General features: G+C 40.5%; 1 protein-coding gene across 2 annotated transcripts in view; it reads left to right on the forward strand.

The window, feature by feature from the left end:
* MEI1 (meiotic double-stranded break formation protein 1) overlaps positions 1–17,858 on the forward strand; it is a gene marked incomplete at its 3' end in the record, with an annotated part of 82,988 nt that overhangs the window by 11,364 nt on the left and 53,766 nt on the right. For both annotated transcript variants that reach the window (XM_081311411.1, XM_081311410.1), the window contains exons 4-11: positions 1,991–2,064; positions 4,480–4,585; positions 5,148–5,351; positions 8,662–8,792; positions 14,533–14,647; positions 15,880–15,996; positions 17,019–17,118; positions 17,241–17,375. In XM_081311411.1, coding sequence (XP_081167537.1) covers positions 1,991–2,064; positions 4,480–4,585; positions 5,148–5,351; positions 8,662–8,792; positions 14,533–14,647; positions 15,880–15,996; positions 17,019–17,118; positions 17,241–17,375 — 982 coding nt within the window. The remainder of the gene's footprint in view (positions 1–1,990; positions 2,065–4,479; positions 4,586–5,147; positions 5,352–8,661; positions 8,793–14,532; positions 14,648–15,879; positions 15,997–17,018; positions 17,119–17,240; positions 17,376–17,858) is intronic.

Genomic DNA, 17,858 nt, shown 5'->3' on the forward strand with positions numbered 1-17,858 from the left:
CTGTATGTACTTCCAACCATCTCAGTCCAGACAACATATGAACCACTTGAAATTCTGACCATTGGGTGGGGGTTACCCTTAATTTTCTTTCAGGGATACACTTGAATAGGGTTATAATCTTGCTGCCATCAGCTTCTAGTTGGTCCATAATTAGACCTTAAGAACTTTACTGAGGTGGCAGGCACTAGAGGGAGATGCAAGGGTGGAACGTGAAGAACTTGCTATTTCCTCATGATTCCTGTTTGCTTCCTGCTCTGCTCATTTTCTGTTTCTTGGAGTATTACCTAGAAAGCTGCTTCTTTATCTGGCAGTGACAGAAACTTCCCACATCAGCTGCTACATCTTGTTAGCAGCTTTTCAGCCTTGAGGATCCAGTCTCCTCTCCACTTCTCCAAGACACTAGCAGAAACACCATACAGAAAAGTAGATTTGAAGCTGAGAAATAATAATAATTGGCATTTTTTTAGTATATAAAGGAGCAGGCTCTGAGGAAGGGAAAAATAGAGGTAATATAAAGTATTAGTTTTTTTTTTTAAGAGAGAGTGAAAGAGGAGAGAGAGAGAGAGAGAGAGAGAGAGAGAGAATTTTTTTTAATATTTATTATTTTTTAGTTCTCGGCGGACACAACATCTTTGTTGGTATGTGGTGCTGAGGCTCGAACCCGGGCCGCACGCATGCCAGGCGAGCGCGCTACCGCTTGAGCCATATCCCCAGCCCAAAGTATTAGTTTTTAACTCTGGCTTCATAAGAGACTTACCTGCTGGGCATGGTGGCACACACACCTGTAATCCCAGCAGCTCAGGAGGCTGAGACAGGAGGATTGTGAGTTCAAAACCAGCCTTAGCAACTTAACTGGGCCCTAGGCAACTCAGTGAGACTCTGTCTCAAAATAAAAAGGGCTGGGTTTGTGGCTCAGTGGTTAAGTGCCCCTGGGTTCAATCTCTGTTACCAAAAACAAACAAATACATCAATAAATAAAAAATAAAGAGACTTACCTGGATAACTTTAGAAATATACATCAATTTTTATATGAGAAAACATTTTTTTTCTTTTGGTACTGGGGATTGAATCCAGGGACTCTTAACCACAGAGCCACATCCCCAGCTCTTTATGTTTTAAATTTTGAGACAGGGTCTCATTAAGTTGATTAGGACCTCACTAAGTTGTTGAGGCTGGCCTCAAACCTGTAATCCTCCTGCCTCAGCCTCCCAAGTCACTAGCAAAATTTTTTTAATATTTATTTTTTAGTTATAGTTAGAAACAATACCTTTATTTTATATATTTATTTTTTATGTGATGCTGAGGATCGAACCCAGGCCCTCACATGTGCTAGGCAAGTGCTCTACCACTGAGTCACAACCCCAGCCCTAGCAAAAGCATTTATAAACTATTAAGATGCATTATATAAATATACAAGTATATTATAAAATATTTAAATATATATTCAAGTATATGTCTATAGTTCTTCATGTTTAAAATGTAAAGATGCGGGGCTGGGGCTGTGGCATAGTGGTAGAGCACTTGTTTTACACGTGTAAGGAGGCCCTGGGTTTGATCCTTAGCACCACATAAAAATAATAAATAATAAATAAAGCTATGAAAATAGAGTCTAAAAATATGCTTCTATAACTTTGACCAAAACTAAAATCTAAAGAAAAAGATTTTTTTTAAAAAATATAAAGATGCTTGGGCTTTTTTCTTAGAAATTCTAATTTAATTGGTTTGGGCAGGGACCTGGACATTAGTGTATATATTTAAAAGCTTCCTAGGTGATTCTAATGTGCAGCCTGAGTTGAGAATCACTTATATAAAACAACAAAGGAGCCTGAAATCCTTTAGTTTGCATGTACACTCATAATTTAATGGCAGAGACAGAAAAAACACTTAAACCAAGCATGTCACTGCCCTACTCTGACTGACCTGAAGAGTTGTGAGGTGAATTATGAGCTGGGGGTGTGTTCTGCTCAGTGTTGCTGTCATGTCTCCTCAGTTCTTATCCAGCTTGTGACACAGCTGAAGCAGGAGCAGACTGTCCATTGCCTACTAGATGCGTGCCACAGAGAGGTCAGTATACTGCTGTGGGTTCTTTTTTTGGTACTGGGGATTGAACCTAGGGGCACTTAATCACGGAGCCACATCCCCAGCCCTTTTTATTCTTTATTTTGAGACAGGATCTTGTTAAACTGCTTAGGGCCTTGCTGAGTTGCTGAGGCTGGCTTTGAACTTGCCATCCTTCTGCCTCAGCCTCTGAGCTGCTGGGATTACAGGTGTGAGTCACTGTACCCAGCAAGTTGTGGGTTCTTGAGGCCCCTCAGAACCTTCAACTTCTGTTAGAGCTGATCCAATCCCTTTTTAAAAAATATATATATATTTTTTTTTAGTTTTAGTGGATATAGTATCTATTTAATTTTTATGTGGTGCTGAGGATCGAACCCAGTGCCCCCTGCATGCTAGGTGAGCGCTGGACCACTGAGCTACAGCCCCAGCCCCCAATCCCTTTTTGAATAGGTGGGGAGATTGAAATCCAAAAAGGAAAAGGGACTAGCCAGAGCTAGGATTTGGGGCTTTTCATTCTGTTCCAACACTCTTTGCAGCTTTCAAGGAATTCCTCTCCCTTCAGTCTGCCAAGTGCTATTTCCATGAGATGAAGTCCCATCTTTCTGGTCATCCCATGACCCATTCTTTGTATCTTTCTAAATACAATACAGATTTCCTTGATGTATTAATCAGGGAAATATGTTCACTATTTTGGTTTAGTGTTTTTATTTGGCTTTGAATTGTGTACATTGCTTTGTACAGAAGGCATTTGCTTTTATCAGGTTCTAAGGTAAGAATTAAGTGGGCATGCTTTCTTCAACATAATAAAAGAATAAATAGCAAATTTTTTATTATGTTTAAGATGAGGAATAATATTAGAGTCACTTTTTAATTTATTTTTTAATGGACACGATACCTTTGTTTTATTTATTTATTTTTTTTGTGGTGCTGAGAATTGAACCCAATGCCTCACACATGCTAGGCAAGCTCTACCACTGAGCCACAACCCCAGCCCGAGTCACTTTTTTTTATTTTGTAAAATATAAATGTTCATCTTAACACAATCAATAACAAAGCATTAACTATAAATTTTATTTAAATTATTATAATTACTTTGTGATTAATAATAAGTCAGATTAAATTCATAATTGCTTAGATTGGTACTTATCATCATGAATATAGCATTTAACATTTATAGAGCACTTTCTATATACTAGGCACTGTTAGATGATTTATTCATTTATTTATTTATTTTTGGTACTGATGATTTAACATCCCCAATACTTTTTTTTTTTTTTAAATATTTTATTTTTTAGTTTTCGGCGGACACAACATCTTTGTTGGTATGTGGTGCTGAGGATTGAACCCGGACCGCACGCATGCCAGGCGAGCGCGCTACCACTTGAGCCACATCCCCAGCCCCCCAATACTTTTTAATTTTTATTTTAAGACAGGATTTTGCTAAGTTTTCGAGGCTGGCCTTGAACTTTCGATCCTCCTGTTGGAGTTCACTGGGATTACATTTGTGTTCTACCACACCCAGGTGTTAGGTGCTTTATTATATGCACAAACTTAATCTGTTTCCACCAACAACCCTATGAAGGTGGTGCTATTTGTTATTTCCTAATAGAGGAGTTAGGAGTCTTGCCCAAAGTGGTATAACTAGTCAGTAGGATAGGTGAAATATTTACTGTTGACTCCCACTATAAAGCATTAAGCATTATGTCTGGCACATAGATTGCTCAATATTAGTAGCTATAGTAATGCTGATGATAATTTTATTATTTTATTTCTGCACTGAGCAGTTTTGTCTTTATGACATTTCCACCTTGTTTCTGGTTCTATAGGAGGAAATATTTCCTAATTTTTAAAATATTAAAAAAAAATTTTAAATATATATTTTTTAAATGTTTATTTTTTAGTTTTAGGTGGACACAATATCTTCACTCTATTTTTATGTGGTGCTGAGGATCGAACCCAGTGCCTCAAGCATGCCAGGCGAGCACGCAACCACTTGAGCCACATCCTGAGCCCAAATATTTTTAAATTAAAAAAAAAAAATTTTTGTGGTTGATGGACATTTATTTATTTATTTATTTATTGTGCTGAGATTTGAACCCAGTGCCTCACTAATGCTAGGCAAGCTCTACCACTCTACTACTCTACTTACAGCTATAACTCCATCCCAATATTTTCTAATTTTTATTCAGTTTAACAAACGAGTATTGAGCTAGATATGTACTAAGGACTCTGAGAGGAATTTGAGTCAGTGTCTTTCCTCTGGGAGTTTTCAGTTTAATGAGATGGATACTTAGTTTTAAAAAGCCAATTATAATGAGAGACTTACATAATACAGGCATTGGGGTGGGAAGGGCAAGATCCGTTTTTGTGGGCAGTCTGTCCTGATTCTAACTGACAGCAGAGTATGTTCACTTTCTATAGCTGTGTAGCATGCCCTCCATGCGAGGCAGCCAGGCCACCCTGACTCTTCTTGGCAAGTTGGTGGATACCATCCCTGCCTTGGCAGACAAGCTTGTAATGGAGCATGGTGAGTGACCTATGGGGAAGATACAACCCTACCCTTTGCCTGCTTTGGTCATACTGCCAATCTGGGTGGCCCATTCACTGTGTTCATCTGGAAAGTCATTACTCTCCTTCTCTAGCCTTTAGTATCCACATCTGCAAAATGTGCTCCAAGTTGGACAGTTTGAAAGAGGTCAATTTTTAAAATCTGGTCTTGGGCAAGTATACTCATTCTTTTAATATAAACTGATACTTACTATGTCCTTTCTTTTGAGTGGAAGGAGGAATGAATTCTGGAATATAGAAGTACTTATTTTTCATAATTGAAATGAAAGTAAATATCTTATGGAGGATCTGTCCAAGGAAAGATTGCTTAACTTGGTTAAACTTTGCTTTCTATTTTCTTTTCTTTTCTTTTTGGTTTTCTCTTGATGAAGCACCCAGAAAGTATTTATAGTGTGTGTGTTGGGGGGGGGTTATAGGGAATTGCCTCATTGGGAATAAGAGTTTGGAGTTTCAGGTGGCAGTTGACAGGGATGGTATCCAGGGATTGATTTCTCCCTGCTCTTTGATTGTTTTCTGGACAGGTGGCCTGATGGAGCATCTGCTAAGAGGCTTGGTATACCCCAATGAAGGGGTTCAAGCTTCTGTCTGTTACTTGTATGGGAAGCTCTACTCCTCACCCATGGCTGCTGAGATGCTTTCAGGCCATTTCCGGGAGAAGCTGTGTCCTCTCTTTCTTTCTACCATGGAAGGTGCCCAGACTAAGGAGTTCCAGATCAACTGCTTAGGTGAGACATGGAATTGGAGAAAAAAGAACAAGTTTCTGAGGTTTTGCTTGAGGACTTGAGATATTGGATGCTCTAGTGGTGGGGAAATTTGCTGTTATGCAAAAGGTAGAATCCAGGAGTTTGGAGATCAGATGTATAGACTGTGAAAAATGCCTAGAGTCAAGTCAGTGTGGCATCTTAAGAATGTTGCTTTTGGGAGAAAAAGAGGAAGGAACGTAGGACAACAGTTTTTCTGCTTTGGGTCTTTTCTGCCTATTCTCGTGCATCCTATACTTGCTGCTAAGTTAATCTTAAGACTCTACAGCTTATATCCACTATACATTCACTTTCCTAGCCAGAAAAATTTCCCATGGTCCTTTCTCGACTCCAAGGTAGAGTCTAGGTTTCTCTGCTTCTTCTTCAAGGCTCTTTAGGAGCCTCAGTACCAACTTCCAGCCTCTTGTTCTATTACTTACTTTCATAAATACAAAAGAACTACAAGTTGCTTCTGAGAAGGAAACTTCTGTATTTTATTCCACTTTATTTTTTGATGCTGGGGATTGAACTCAGGGTTTTGTACATGCTAAGCATGTGTTCTACCACTGAGCTACAACACTAACCCCAGTTTTCATATTTTACATAAAGAAGATGTGCACTGTGATTGGTGAATGAATGAGGGTCTATTTCAGAGCAGGAGCTATAAGGAAAAGCATAGTCTATGAGTGATGGTGCTTCATCACAATTTGGGTTAAGAGCTCTGTTTTGAATAGTCCAAACATATATAGTGAGCATTTGTTCTGCATCAGGCTCTGCGTTGGGCTCTGAGGTCAGAGCTGACTTCTGTCCTTGGGAAGCTCATAGACCAATGTGAGAGACAGACATGGACAGTCCAGTATGATGAGTGCTGGCACAGAGGTGCACCAGAATAACACCTGAATACATGGTGTCTTGGAATTGGACATTTTAGAGCTAAAGTGGGTAAGAAAGGGCCCTAAATTGAGTCCCTGGTGGGTCTCCAAGCTAGCCAGTGCATAGCAGAGGGAAGTCTCAGTTTTATTAGCTGGGGATTCCTGTTTTAAATACCACCTCTTGTCTGGAACCTTTCCTTCTTGCCCTGACCCCCAGCTAGGCGTGCGGTCACATCCTTTGAACCATTAAGTACTATGGGGCTGATATATATTATCTTATTCATTTATCCTTAAAAATCTGGATCCTTCTAAGCTCTTTGTGATCTAATCCTTATCCAGGTTTCCCCTCTCCTTGTTCTGCACTCACAACAGCCTTTCTTTTTTTAATATTTATTTTTAGTTGTAGATGGACACAATACCCTTATTTTATTTTATTTTGTTTTTATGTAGTTCTTGGGATCGAACTCAGTGCCTCACATGTGCTAGGCAGGTGCTCTACCTTGAGCCACAATCCCAGCCCGCACAACAACCTTTCTAAACTGAATGTTTCTCCAGGAATACACCAGACTCTCATGCCTTTGTATATTCTTTTTTCTACCCAGTAGTTGGCTCTTGTTTCAGGTTCTCATCCTTCAAGATTTGTTCAGATATCTTCTTTTTCTAGAAGCCTTCCCCAAGGCCTCAGGCTGGATTAGATGCTTCCCCCAATTCCCTACAAATGCCTTGAGCTTTTTTCCCCACCATATTTAGGATTAATTTTTAATATTCTGACAAGCAATGTTTGCTCACCTGTTAGCTAAGTTATGTATTATGCAGAATGTGTTGGTGGCTTCCCATGATTTCCAGTATAAGGATCAGAATCCCTAACATTGCTTATAGGAGCTTTTATAGTATAATGACCTCTCAGTCGTCATTTCTGGATTTTTAAATTTTTTTCAACCACAGTGTTTTTTTTTCAGTTTCTGGAATGTTGTTCCCTTCGCTTTCTCCCTTCACATAGTTTCACCTAATTATCCTTCAGGCTCAACTTTAACTTGCTGGTGAAGGCTTTACTGATCCCTACACTTAGTTAGATCCTCCTGTATACGTTTTCATAAGTCTGGCCATTCTTCATTTGTATCATTCATCACAATTGTTAAGTAATCATTTGTGTGACTCATTTTTATTTTTTGTTTGTTTTGAGATGGTGTCATTTTATGTTGCCCAGGCTAGCCTTTATATTCCTGGCTTAAGCAATCCTCCTGCCTCAGCCTCCTGAGTAGGTGGGAGTACAGGTGTGCACCACAGTGCTCAACTTTGTGTGACTTTTTTTAGGGGGAGGGTACTAGAAATTTAACCCAGAGACATTTCATTATGGAGTTACATCCCCAGCTCTTTTTTTCTTTTTAAATATTTTCTCTAGTTGTAGATGGACACAATGCCTTTTATTTATTTATGTTTATGTGGTGCTGAGGATTTAACCCAGTGCTTCACACCTGCTAGGTGAGCACTCTACCACTGGGTCATATCCTCAGCTCTACCTCAGCCCACATCCCCTGTTCTTTTTATTTTTTATTTTGAGACAGGGTCTTGCTAAGTTGCTGAGTTGGCCTTGAACTTGGAATCTTCCTGTCTCAGCCTCCTGAGCTGCTGGGATTACAGGTGTGCACCACTGCACCTATTTTTATGTCTGTTCCCTTTGCAGAAGCATGTGCTCCATTTGTTCAGTCAGATATATATACAAATATATATTTCCCAGTACTGGAGATTGAACCCAGGGATGCTTTACCATATTCCCAGCCCTTCCTTTTTTAATATTTATTTTTTTAGTTGTAGTTGGACACAATACCCTTATTCCATTCATTTATTTATATGTGGTGCCAAGGATCGAACCCAGGGCCCTGCGTGTGCTAGGCGAGCGCTCTACTGCTGAGCCACAATCCCAGCCCCCTTATTTTTTGTTCTAAGACAAATTCTCACAGAATTGCTCAGATTGGCCTCAAACTTGTGATCTTCTTTTTTCAGCCTCCCAAGTAGCTGGGATTATAGGTGTATACCAACTATACCCAACAAAGTAAAAAATATTTATTGAGTTCCTGCTGTGTGTCAGGAGTTATGCCAGGGGAAAGATGATGTTGTGGTGAAATTGATATTATCCTTTTATCTATGAAATGCAGTTCAATAGGGTGATTTTGGGTTATGTTTGTCTTACTTAGTGTTGAACCCCTAGACCCTTAAGCCTAGACTTAGTAGGTTCTTATTAGGTCCCTGTGGGAGTGTGCTGGGTTGCAGAAAGCAACCTGGTGCTTAAGGATTCTAACCATTCTTCATGTCTATGGAGACCTGAAGAGGTTTCTCCAGAGATGTCTTAGGCTCTATCTTGGGAGTACTCTAGGAGTACCTGTGCTCCTCTTACCTCTCTTCTCAACCTCTTTGCTTCCTAGGTTTGTTAAGGCAGCTGCTGAAGTATGATCTTTTTGTGTCCATGATCATGAACAAATCTGCACTGGCAGAAACTGCTCAGAGTGTGGAGGGGCCTCCAGGAGAGACCTCACTGCCTTTGGTGCTCAAAAAGGTAATTGTCTTTTGTTTCCTTGTCTCTAGTTTCAATAACAGTGGAACCCAAGTACTTCCTGGGTCTGTCCTCATCCACCACACCTTTTATCCATTTCCAAAATGTCTTTCTTATTTATTTATTTATTTATTTTTATGTAGTGCTGAGAATCAAACCCAGGGCCTCACATATGCTAGGCAAGTGCTCTACCACTGATTCACAACCCCAGCCTCCCCAAAAATGTTTCTTACTGGCCATAATAGATATGCTATTAGAAGACTCAAAATAAGATTTTTTTTTCTGTTATAAATTATTATTCAGTATCTATTTCTTCACATCTGAACTGCCTGAAAACGGAGAATACTGTAGGGAGCCACTCCAAATGGAAGCACCTTTAAGTCCTGATGCTTATAGGGGCTTTTATAGTGTAATGCACCACTGGGATCTGAAAGATCACTGTAGTCTGGTGCGGTAGTGCCATGAGTCCTGACTTGGGCTCTTCCCTCGCTGGGATAACAAGGCCTGGCCCTAGGAGTAGTCGGCACAGAGGGGGTTGGGTTATACTCACTTATTCCTTTGTAAACCTGACCCCTTGCCTCATTTGAATAGCTTCTCCCCAATGAAAAGGTCCAGCACATATTCCTCACCCTCTTTTTGCCTGCTTGCCCCCTTTTGGGTAGCTGAGGCTAAGCAGTGGTCGCTGAACAAAGAAAAGGTACTTTCTGTCTGTGTCTTATTTAGCTTAAATTCACTTGGAAGACCCTGACTGGTTATGTTGTGTGATGTGACAACATACAGCACAGAAACAAAGCCACCTCAGTTGTTTTAGGGATAAGTGTCCCAGCGTGGCGCTGAAAGTCCCTTTATCTGGACCCTGTGTCTCCTTGAGCCTCATTTACCTGTGCAACCCAGCACTCCAGCCTTAAGTAGCTTCTCCCTGGTCCTTTTCATGCTGGGTCATTCTTTTTTTTTTTTTTTTTTTTTTTTTTTTATAATTTAACATTTTTTTTTTTTTAGAGAGAGAGAGAGAGAGAGAGAGAGAGAATTTTAATATTTATTTTTAGTTCTTGGCAGGACACAACATCTTTGTTGGTATGTGGTGCTGAGGATCGAACCCGGGCCGCACGCATGCCAGGCGAGCGCGCTACCGCTTGAGCCACATCCCCAGCCCATGCTGGGTCATTCTGTCTGTGCTGTGCAGGAGCTCTTCCCTCTGCCTGTAGCCTATTTCCTCTCTCATTGTTGATCTGATTCAGCTCTAGGCCTGTAGGGCTCCCTGTTACCCTGGCTCCTTTAGGCAGAATGTGTCCTCTGTCATAATGCTTGTCTCACCATATTGTGGTTGATGGACTTGGAGCTTCTTCAGAGTAACACCTAAATCTGGTGTTTTGCTCCCCAGTGCTCAGCACAGAGTATAGCAGAGCTGTATATTCTCCTGTTATCAAGTGGTTAGGACATTTCAAGGGTTGATTGACCAGCAGTGGGGCTCTTTCCGTAGGAAGGAGGAGGAGCTCTAGTCAGAAGTGATGAAGGATCAGTTGGGGATAGATAAAGATCCAAAGCACACTGTTCCTCTTTGTTTCCCTGGGATGCTTCTAGAATGGTCCATGCAGGTCTGTGTATTTAAACCAGGAAAGTTTATATCAGGTCCCTGAATTCATTTTTCTTTTTTTTTTTTTTTTGAGAATTTTAATATTTATTTATTTATTTTAGTTTTCGGGGTTCACAACATCTTTGTTTGTATGTGGTGCTGAGGATCAAACCCGGGCCACAAGGCATGCCAAGCAAGCACGCTACCACTTGAGCCACATCCCCAGCCCCTCATTTTTCTGCTTTTATCCAGGAAGTCCTGTTATCAAGTGGTTAGGACATTTGATCCTGAGTCCAACAGGTGTACAAGGACTTAAGAAAAGGGTCTTGCTGCCTCACAGTACACCAAGGCAGCATGGTGGTAGCCGTGGCAGAGACTAAAGAGTACACTTTCCTGGGGCAAGATTATTTCGTAAAGACAGAAATATTGGTTTTGGGGTCCTACTCTCCATCAATACATTGAAACTCTTTTTCCATTGCATCTTTGGATGATTAGGGTTTATTTTATAATCCCACCAGTATGATTGGGGCTAAGGGAGTGAGGGAGGAACTTGCAATGGGCATAGAATTTAAGTAGGTGCTCAAAAATACTCAGTAATCAAGATACATAATATTTAAAAAATAAAAAAATAATAATACAAAGGCTGGGATTTTTGTAGCTCAGTGGTAGAGCGCTTGCCTAGCATGTGTGAGGCACTGGGTTCAATCCTCAGCACCACATAAAAATATAAACAAATAAAGTTATTGTGTCCATCCACAACTAAAAATATTTAAAATACAATGCAAAAATATTGATGAATAAATTTCAAAATTTTAAGTAAAGATAATATTGGCATGTATCTTTATACCTCCATTCTGGCATTTTTGTAATGGCCAGAGTCTAATGCTGTTCTTTTCTGCACTTTGGGTAATGATCAAAACTTTCTCCCAAAATTCATGCTATAGGAGTAGGTTGTTAATGTTTGTGTTCCTGCTGTTGCAATATTGATTCCTTCATTTTGTCAAATACCAGGCATTAATGTGATACGTCACTGTCTATGTTAGGCACTGGGAACATCATGGTATATAAACGAACTTTTTGCTCTAGCACAGTTTACAGACTAGTGAGTAAGGCAATTGCTACATGACTGAATGAACAACCAAAGTAATTACAGATTGTGGTAAGTGCTGAGAAGGAAATAACAGGACGAGGTAGCTGTGGAGAAACCACTTACAGGTTGAGTGGTCAGGCAGGGCTTCTCTTAAGGGATGACTTTTGAGCTGACAGTTCAAGAATTAATAAGAAATGACATGAAGAGTGGGCAGAAAAGCCTTTCAGGCAGGAGTAGCAAATCAAGGCCAGAGGGAGAGAAGGCCTCAGTGAATTCTGGAAACTGATGGAGTTGGTTGGATGGCTGGTGGGTGGGAGGTGAGGTAAAGTGGCATAAGATGAGGCTAGAGATTAAGCAGAGCAAGTCACGGAAGCCCTGAAAGGTCATATATATATATATTTATTTTATATATATATATTTTATATATATATATTTATTTTATATATATATATTTAATATATATATATATATATTTTTTTTTGTACTGGGTCCTAACCTAAGGGTGCTTTATCACTGAGCCACATCCTCAGTCTTTTTTGTTTTTTAGTTTGAGACAGGGTCTTGCTAAGTTGCTTAGGGCCTCGCTAAGTTGCTGAGGCTGGCCTTGAACTTGTGATACTCCTGCTTCAGCCTCTGGAGTGGCTGGGATCATAGGTGTGTGCCACTGTGCTCAGCTCTGATGGGAGATACTTTACCATCAATGGTGTGTCATAGTTTAATTGGTACTATTCTTTTCTTAAGAAAATGTGTGCCAGATGTGGTGGTGCACACATGAAATCCTAGATAATTGGGAGGCTGAGGCATGAGAATTGCAAGTTCGAGGCCAGCCTTAGCAATTTAGTGAGGCCCTAAGCAACTTGGCAGGTCCTGTCTCAAAAATTTAAAAATGTGCCTTAGGGGCTGAAGTTGTAGCTCAGTGGTAGAGCATTTGCCTTGCACGTGTGAGGCACTGGGTTTGATCCTCAGTACCACATAAAAATAAAAAAAAATAAAATAAAGGTATTATGTACATCTACAACTAAAAAAAATTTTTAAAAATGTAGCTCGATGGTAAATCACCCCCAGGTTCAATCCCCAGTACAAAATAAATAAAGAGAAAAGAAGAGGCTGGGGTTGGGGCTCAGTGGTAGAGCGCTTGTCTAGCATGTGTGAGGCACTGCGTTTGATTCCCAGTACTGCATATAAATAAATGAATAAAATAAAGGTCCATCAACATCTAAAAAATATATATTAAAAAAAAGGGAAAAGAAAATGTGCTACCCATTAAATGGTACATAAAATAGCAGTTTGCCTTACATCAACAACATCTTTATATATACATATTTTATACACACACACACACACACACACACATATATATATTATATACATATATTTTTTGGATGGACCTTTATTTTATTTATTTATACACAGTTCTGAGACTCAAACCCAGTGCTTCACACATGCTAGCCATGAGCTCCACCACTGAGCCACAACCCCAGTCCCCATGAATAACATCTTGATGTAAAATACCATATGTTATTTCCTTTAGAAAAGAGACCAAGATAAAGAATAATATCTAAACTCCTTTGCACACTAATAAAGTAGGTGTCTGCTTGTAATAAGACAATTTTGACGTATAATGACATATTATGACAGAGATGGGTTAAATCTTCTGTCTCCAGATGCTTTTCTTCCGAACGTGAATAGACTTGGTCCTTTTCCTTGGAAGCTATAAAATCAGGCACACTCTACCTTTCCTGGTGATATATGTGCTGCTTGCTGCTAGGCATTCCCCCACAAAAGATCAGTTCATATTATATTTAAAATCTGTGGTTGCAATTGATTCTTTTCTTGTTTCTGGAAGTGTTAGGAGCCCCCCCTAATGGCTGTAAAATACTCAGTAATCAAGATACATAATATTTAAAAAAATAAAAAAATAATAATACCAAGGCTGGGGTTGTAACTCAGTGGTAGAGCGCTTGCCTAGCATGTGTCTAGTAGGAGTTTGAATGTCAGAGAGCAGTGGAAATTCATTGGGAGGTTTTGAATAAAGGGGTAACCTGATCTAAAATTTTAATGGGGCACTCAGGTGTGGGAAGATTCCTATATTTGGATGTGGCTGAATTAGATTTCTGCCTTAGTTTTGTCACCTCTTAGCGGTGTGGTAAGTAACTTAACCTGGTGAAGGGTCCCCAAGACCTCCTCCAGGTGGGATGATTCGCTAAGAGGACTCACATATAGTTATACACTATGTAATGATTTATTACAGTGAAAGGATACAAAGAAAAATCAGCAGAAAGAAAAGGCACATGGGATGGGATTTGGGGTAAACCAAGCACAAGATTCCAGAGTTTTCTTATAGGGGGTCACACAGAGCACATGTAATTCCTTTAGCAATGAATTGTAACACATGTGAAACATTACCTACAAGGGAAGCTCATTAGAATCTCAGGGCCCAGTGTTTTTGTTGGGGTCTGGCTGATCATGGAAGTACCCTCTGCCTCATACATACCAAAATTCCAGACTCTTGGGAGGGAAGCAGGTGTTCAACATGTTTGTTCAAATGTTTAGTCACACACCCTTATCAGTTCTGGGAGTGGTAGGAACCCTCCTAAAATTCAGGTTCCCAAATCAGCCCAGGCTCAGTCCTGCAGGTAGGCCTGTCTAATTATAACTTCCTCAGGCATGCTATGTACCTGTTCATTGAAGTGAAGATCATAGTGGAACCTTCCCTTCTTATGTCACCAGCACATATATCCTGGTGATATATGTGCTGCTTGCTGCAAATATCAAACCAGATGAGGGCTTTCAAAGTACTTTTGTCAGTGAAGACATGAGCACTACTTGATGGTGGTTTTAGTGTTCTTTGAATGGCACTGGTGGGTTTTACATTATGAGCTTTCATTCTGTTTCTCATCAGTGTACTTCACAGAGATTCTTTTCCAAAATTGATGTCTATTTTCCTATGTGCTGGGTACCATATAGTACAGGAGAGATCAGAGGTAAATCAGGCTCCTGCCCTGAGGCACTGGGGCTGGGTCCTCTGATGCTATCAGTGGTGTGACTGGGGTATTTTTTTTCCCTGACTGTTTCTCCAGTTTCTCCTCTCCAGAGATGAGACCCTGCAGGTGGCCAGTGCCCATTGTATAACTGCAGTGTTGGTCCACTCTCCAGTGAAGCATGCCCCGGCTTTTATCCATGCTGACATCCCAGGTAAGGAGGCCCTCTAATCTTCTCCTCCATGGACCCCCATGGTTTCAGTTGGAGCCCTGAGGATCACAGCAATGGCAGCATCCTTGTCAGGGGATCTTTGATAGCTCACACCAAAGAAATGGGGTGGGTATAGGGTCAGTTTTATGTGAAGTAGGCTTCATAATTTCTTTATCCTCTTGCTACATATTTCTTTATATGATCTTGAGTAATTTGTTCCTGCTTTTTGTGATTTATTTGAATTTCTAGGAGTAAAACCTAGTGTGGGGTGGAGAAAAATCTGTAGGTCAGAAAGGTAAAGGGAACTAATGTTTCTCTAGGACCTGTAAGGAGCCAGGAGATATGCCCTGAGGTGTTTATAAATGTTACCACATTTAATTCCTCACTTTGGTGGGGGGAATGACTAGGGATTGAATCCAGGGATATTTAACCACTAAGTCACATCCCCAGCTCACTTTTTAAAAATATTTTTTTTAGATATTGGTGGGCCTTTATTTTATTCATTTATTCATATGCAGTGCTGAGAATTTAACTCAGTGTCTCACACATGCTAGGCAAGTGCTCTACCACTGAGCCACAGCTCCAGTCCCCCAACCCACTTTTAAATTTTTATTTTGAGATAGGGTCTCACTAAATTGCTTAGGGCCTCGCTAAGTTGCTGAGGCTGGCTTTGATCTTGTGATCCTCCTGCCTCAGCCTCCTAAGCTGCTGGGATTATAGGCGTGTGCCACTGCTTCAAGGCACATACCCATTTTTATAGGAGATGTGGGTGTATGGGGAATGTAAACCAACTTGAGGGGTTGTAAATGAAATTGAGGGGAAATGAGGCTCAGAGAAGGGTAATAACTGGTTCAAACCCACAAGGCTCGTCATGGGGCAGAGATGGGATATAAAATCAAGTTTCTCTGACTTTGAGAAATCTTTTTCTGCATCATACTTCTGCTATCCTGAGAATTAAGAGACCTGAGTTCCATAAGTTCCAGACCTACTTCTGCCACTGACTGTGCCTCTCTTGCCTCATTTTCTCCATCTGTTAAAAAGAAATGATTTAGACCAGAACCCTGAATACTTTACAGTTTTATCTGCGAATTGATGACCATGTCTCATGGAGAGGGTGTGTGAACAGAAACAGCATCAGGATTAAGATGCTGAATACATCCAAGGCCTTTGTATCAGTTAAAGGGTCGTGATCTCATGGCTGTCATTTATTGTTTTCTTCCCCCCTGCCTGGCCAGAATTCCTCTTTGAGCATCTTTCCTCATCCAGCGAAGTGCTCATCTGGTCCATCTACAACTGCTTGATACTCCTGGCAGAAGAGCCACTCTTCTTTTCCAAGTGTCACACGGTGTATGGTTGGTAGTGTGGGTCCTGTATTAGCTCTGGGTCTGGTTGACGGATGTTTGAAATTGGTAGTAGTAGTAGTAGTAGCAGTGATGGGGAGCTGGCCTCTACTTGAGGGAAGCACTAGACTGAGAATTTCCATCATCTCAAACACATTACCAGATTCAGTATATAAGCACTAATATCCAAATGGTTCTGCTGTTCACTGATTAGCAGAAATATGTTTAGACTCTTCAGCAAGGGAAAGGCCTTCCAATTAGCTCCTAAATGAATTCCTGTTGCACATTAAAGACAATTCTAAATGTTACTCAGTCTTGGATTCAGGCCCTACATACTCCAGATATATGTTCATCTAGTTAGTCCCTAAGTTTTGTTAATTTCATCCTTTTAAAGTTTCTTGAAACTGTCCTTTCCCCTACCATACTGATGATGCTGTTTTTGTTGGGACTTTTTATTATCACATCTGGATTTTTAGAATGGGCACATTTAATCATTCATTTTAAATTTTCTCTTCTTAGTCTATGCCAGGGTAGGTCTTGGATATTTGGAAAGGCCTATAGCATGGTCCTTATCCCCAGGAAGTGGAGAGAGATTTGTGAACAGGCAATTTCATTAGAAACTCATTAGAGCTGTGCTAAATGGAAGCATAAGGACTGTGGGAGCTCAAGGAGGTTTACATCTCTGCCTGAGTGGATTAGGGAAGGCTTCCTGGAGGAGCAGAGGTTCAAGCTGATTCTTCAAGGAGGAGTAGGAATATGTCAAATAGAGAATATGTAACTTGGTCAGTAGGTATTTACCATCAAGGCCTGTACTGTGGCTTGTACTAAGGTAGGGGAGACAGAGATTAATCTAATGAAAGTCTGTCCTTGAAGATCTCCCAGCTGGGTCTCATAGGCTTAACTTCATCAGGGTTCCTCCATAAAGGTTCCTCCAGCCAGTAGGTACTACCCAGAGCATGTCACCTCTCTTGGGTGGGTGATGAAGGAACTGCAGAGTACTGATTCCTGGCCTCTGGCATGTCATCTTGAATTAGGGATTGAGGCAGTGGTGAGGAGCCTTCAGGGAAGCCTGAAGCTGACCAACACAGAGCTGCACAAGCAGGGCCTACTGCTGTTTGCTGAGATCCTGACTAGGTGAGCAAAGTGGGAGAGCATCACACCCATAGGGGCCAGACTGGAAAAGGAAAAGTGAGCTTTTATTTCTGGTGGCCAGCAGTAGGAGTTCACCAATTTGCTTCTCGTCTACCATTCTCCAGGCAGCCGGAGGAGATCAGGCTGTTCACAAGCTCAGCCATGTGTGGGGATGCCAGCCGTGCCCTCCAAGAGGCAGTGAGCAGCCCTGTGCTGGAGGTGGCTGCTGAGGCCGTGAAGGCTGCTTCTGCTTTCCTGAGGTGAGAGACCCTGCAAAACAGAGCTTTCTACCAGCCATGTACCTAGGAGCTGGTCAAGGCCAGGCAGCTTCCAAGGGCATTTTTTTTTCCAGTTATATCTTTTTCTTCTGTATTAATTTTGTTCTCTTTTTCTGGATTGCTATTTAGATGATGGGAATCCTGGATTGTTCATCTAATTTTGTTTTCTGAGAGTTTTTCATCTTTTTACCACTGTGTATTAATTTCTGGGAGATTTTCTTGACTTTTTATTTCAATACATTGTTTTATTTTTTTACTTTGTATTTTTAATTTGGAAGAGCTCTTTCCAATTAATGTTCATTTTATAGTATTTTATTCCATATTTGTTTCATGGACATAATTTTTACCTTTCTGAGAAGAGTTTTATTGAAGTACTCATTTTTCTTCAGTCTTCTTTATGTTGCTCTTTTGTTTTTTGTATTGCTTTTACTTGGGAAGTTTTCTCAGATGTCTACTGATCTTTGA

Source organism: Spermophilus citellus (assembly GCF_964194105.1).
Source record: "Spermophilus citellus genome assembly, chromosome: 10".
Lineage (NCBI taxonomy): Eukaryota > Metazoa > Chordata > Mammalia > Rodentia > Sciuridae > Spermophilus > Spermophilus citellus.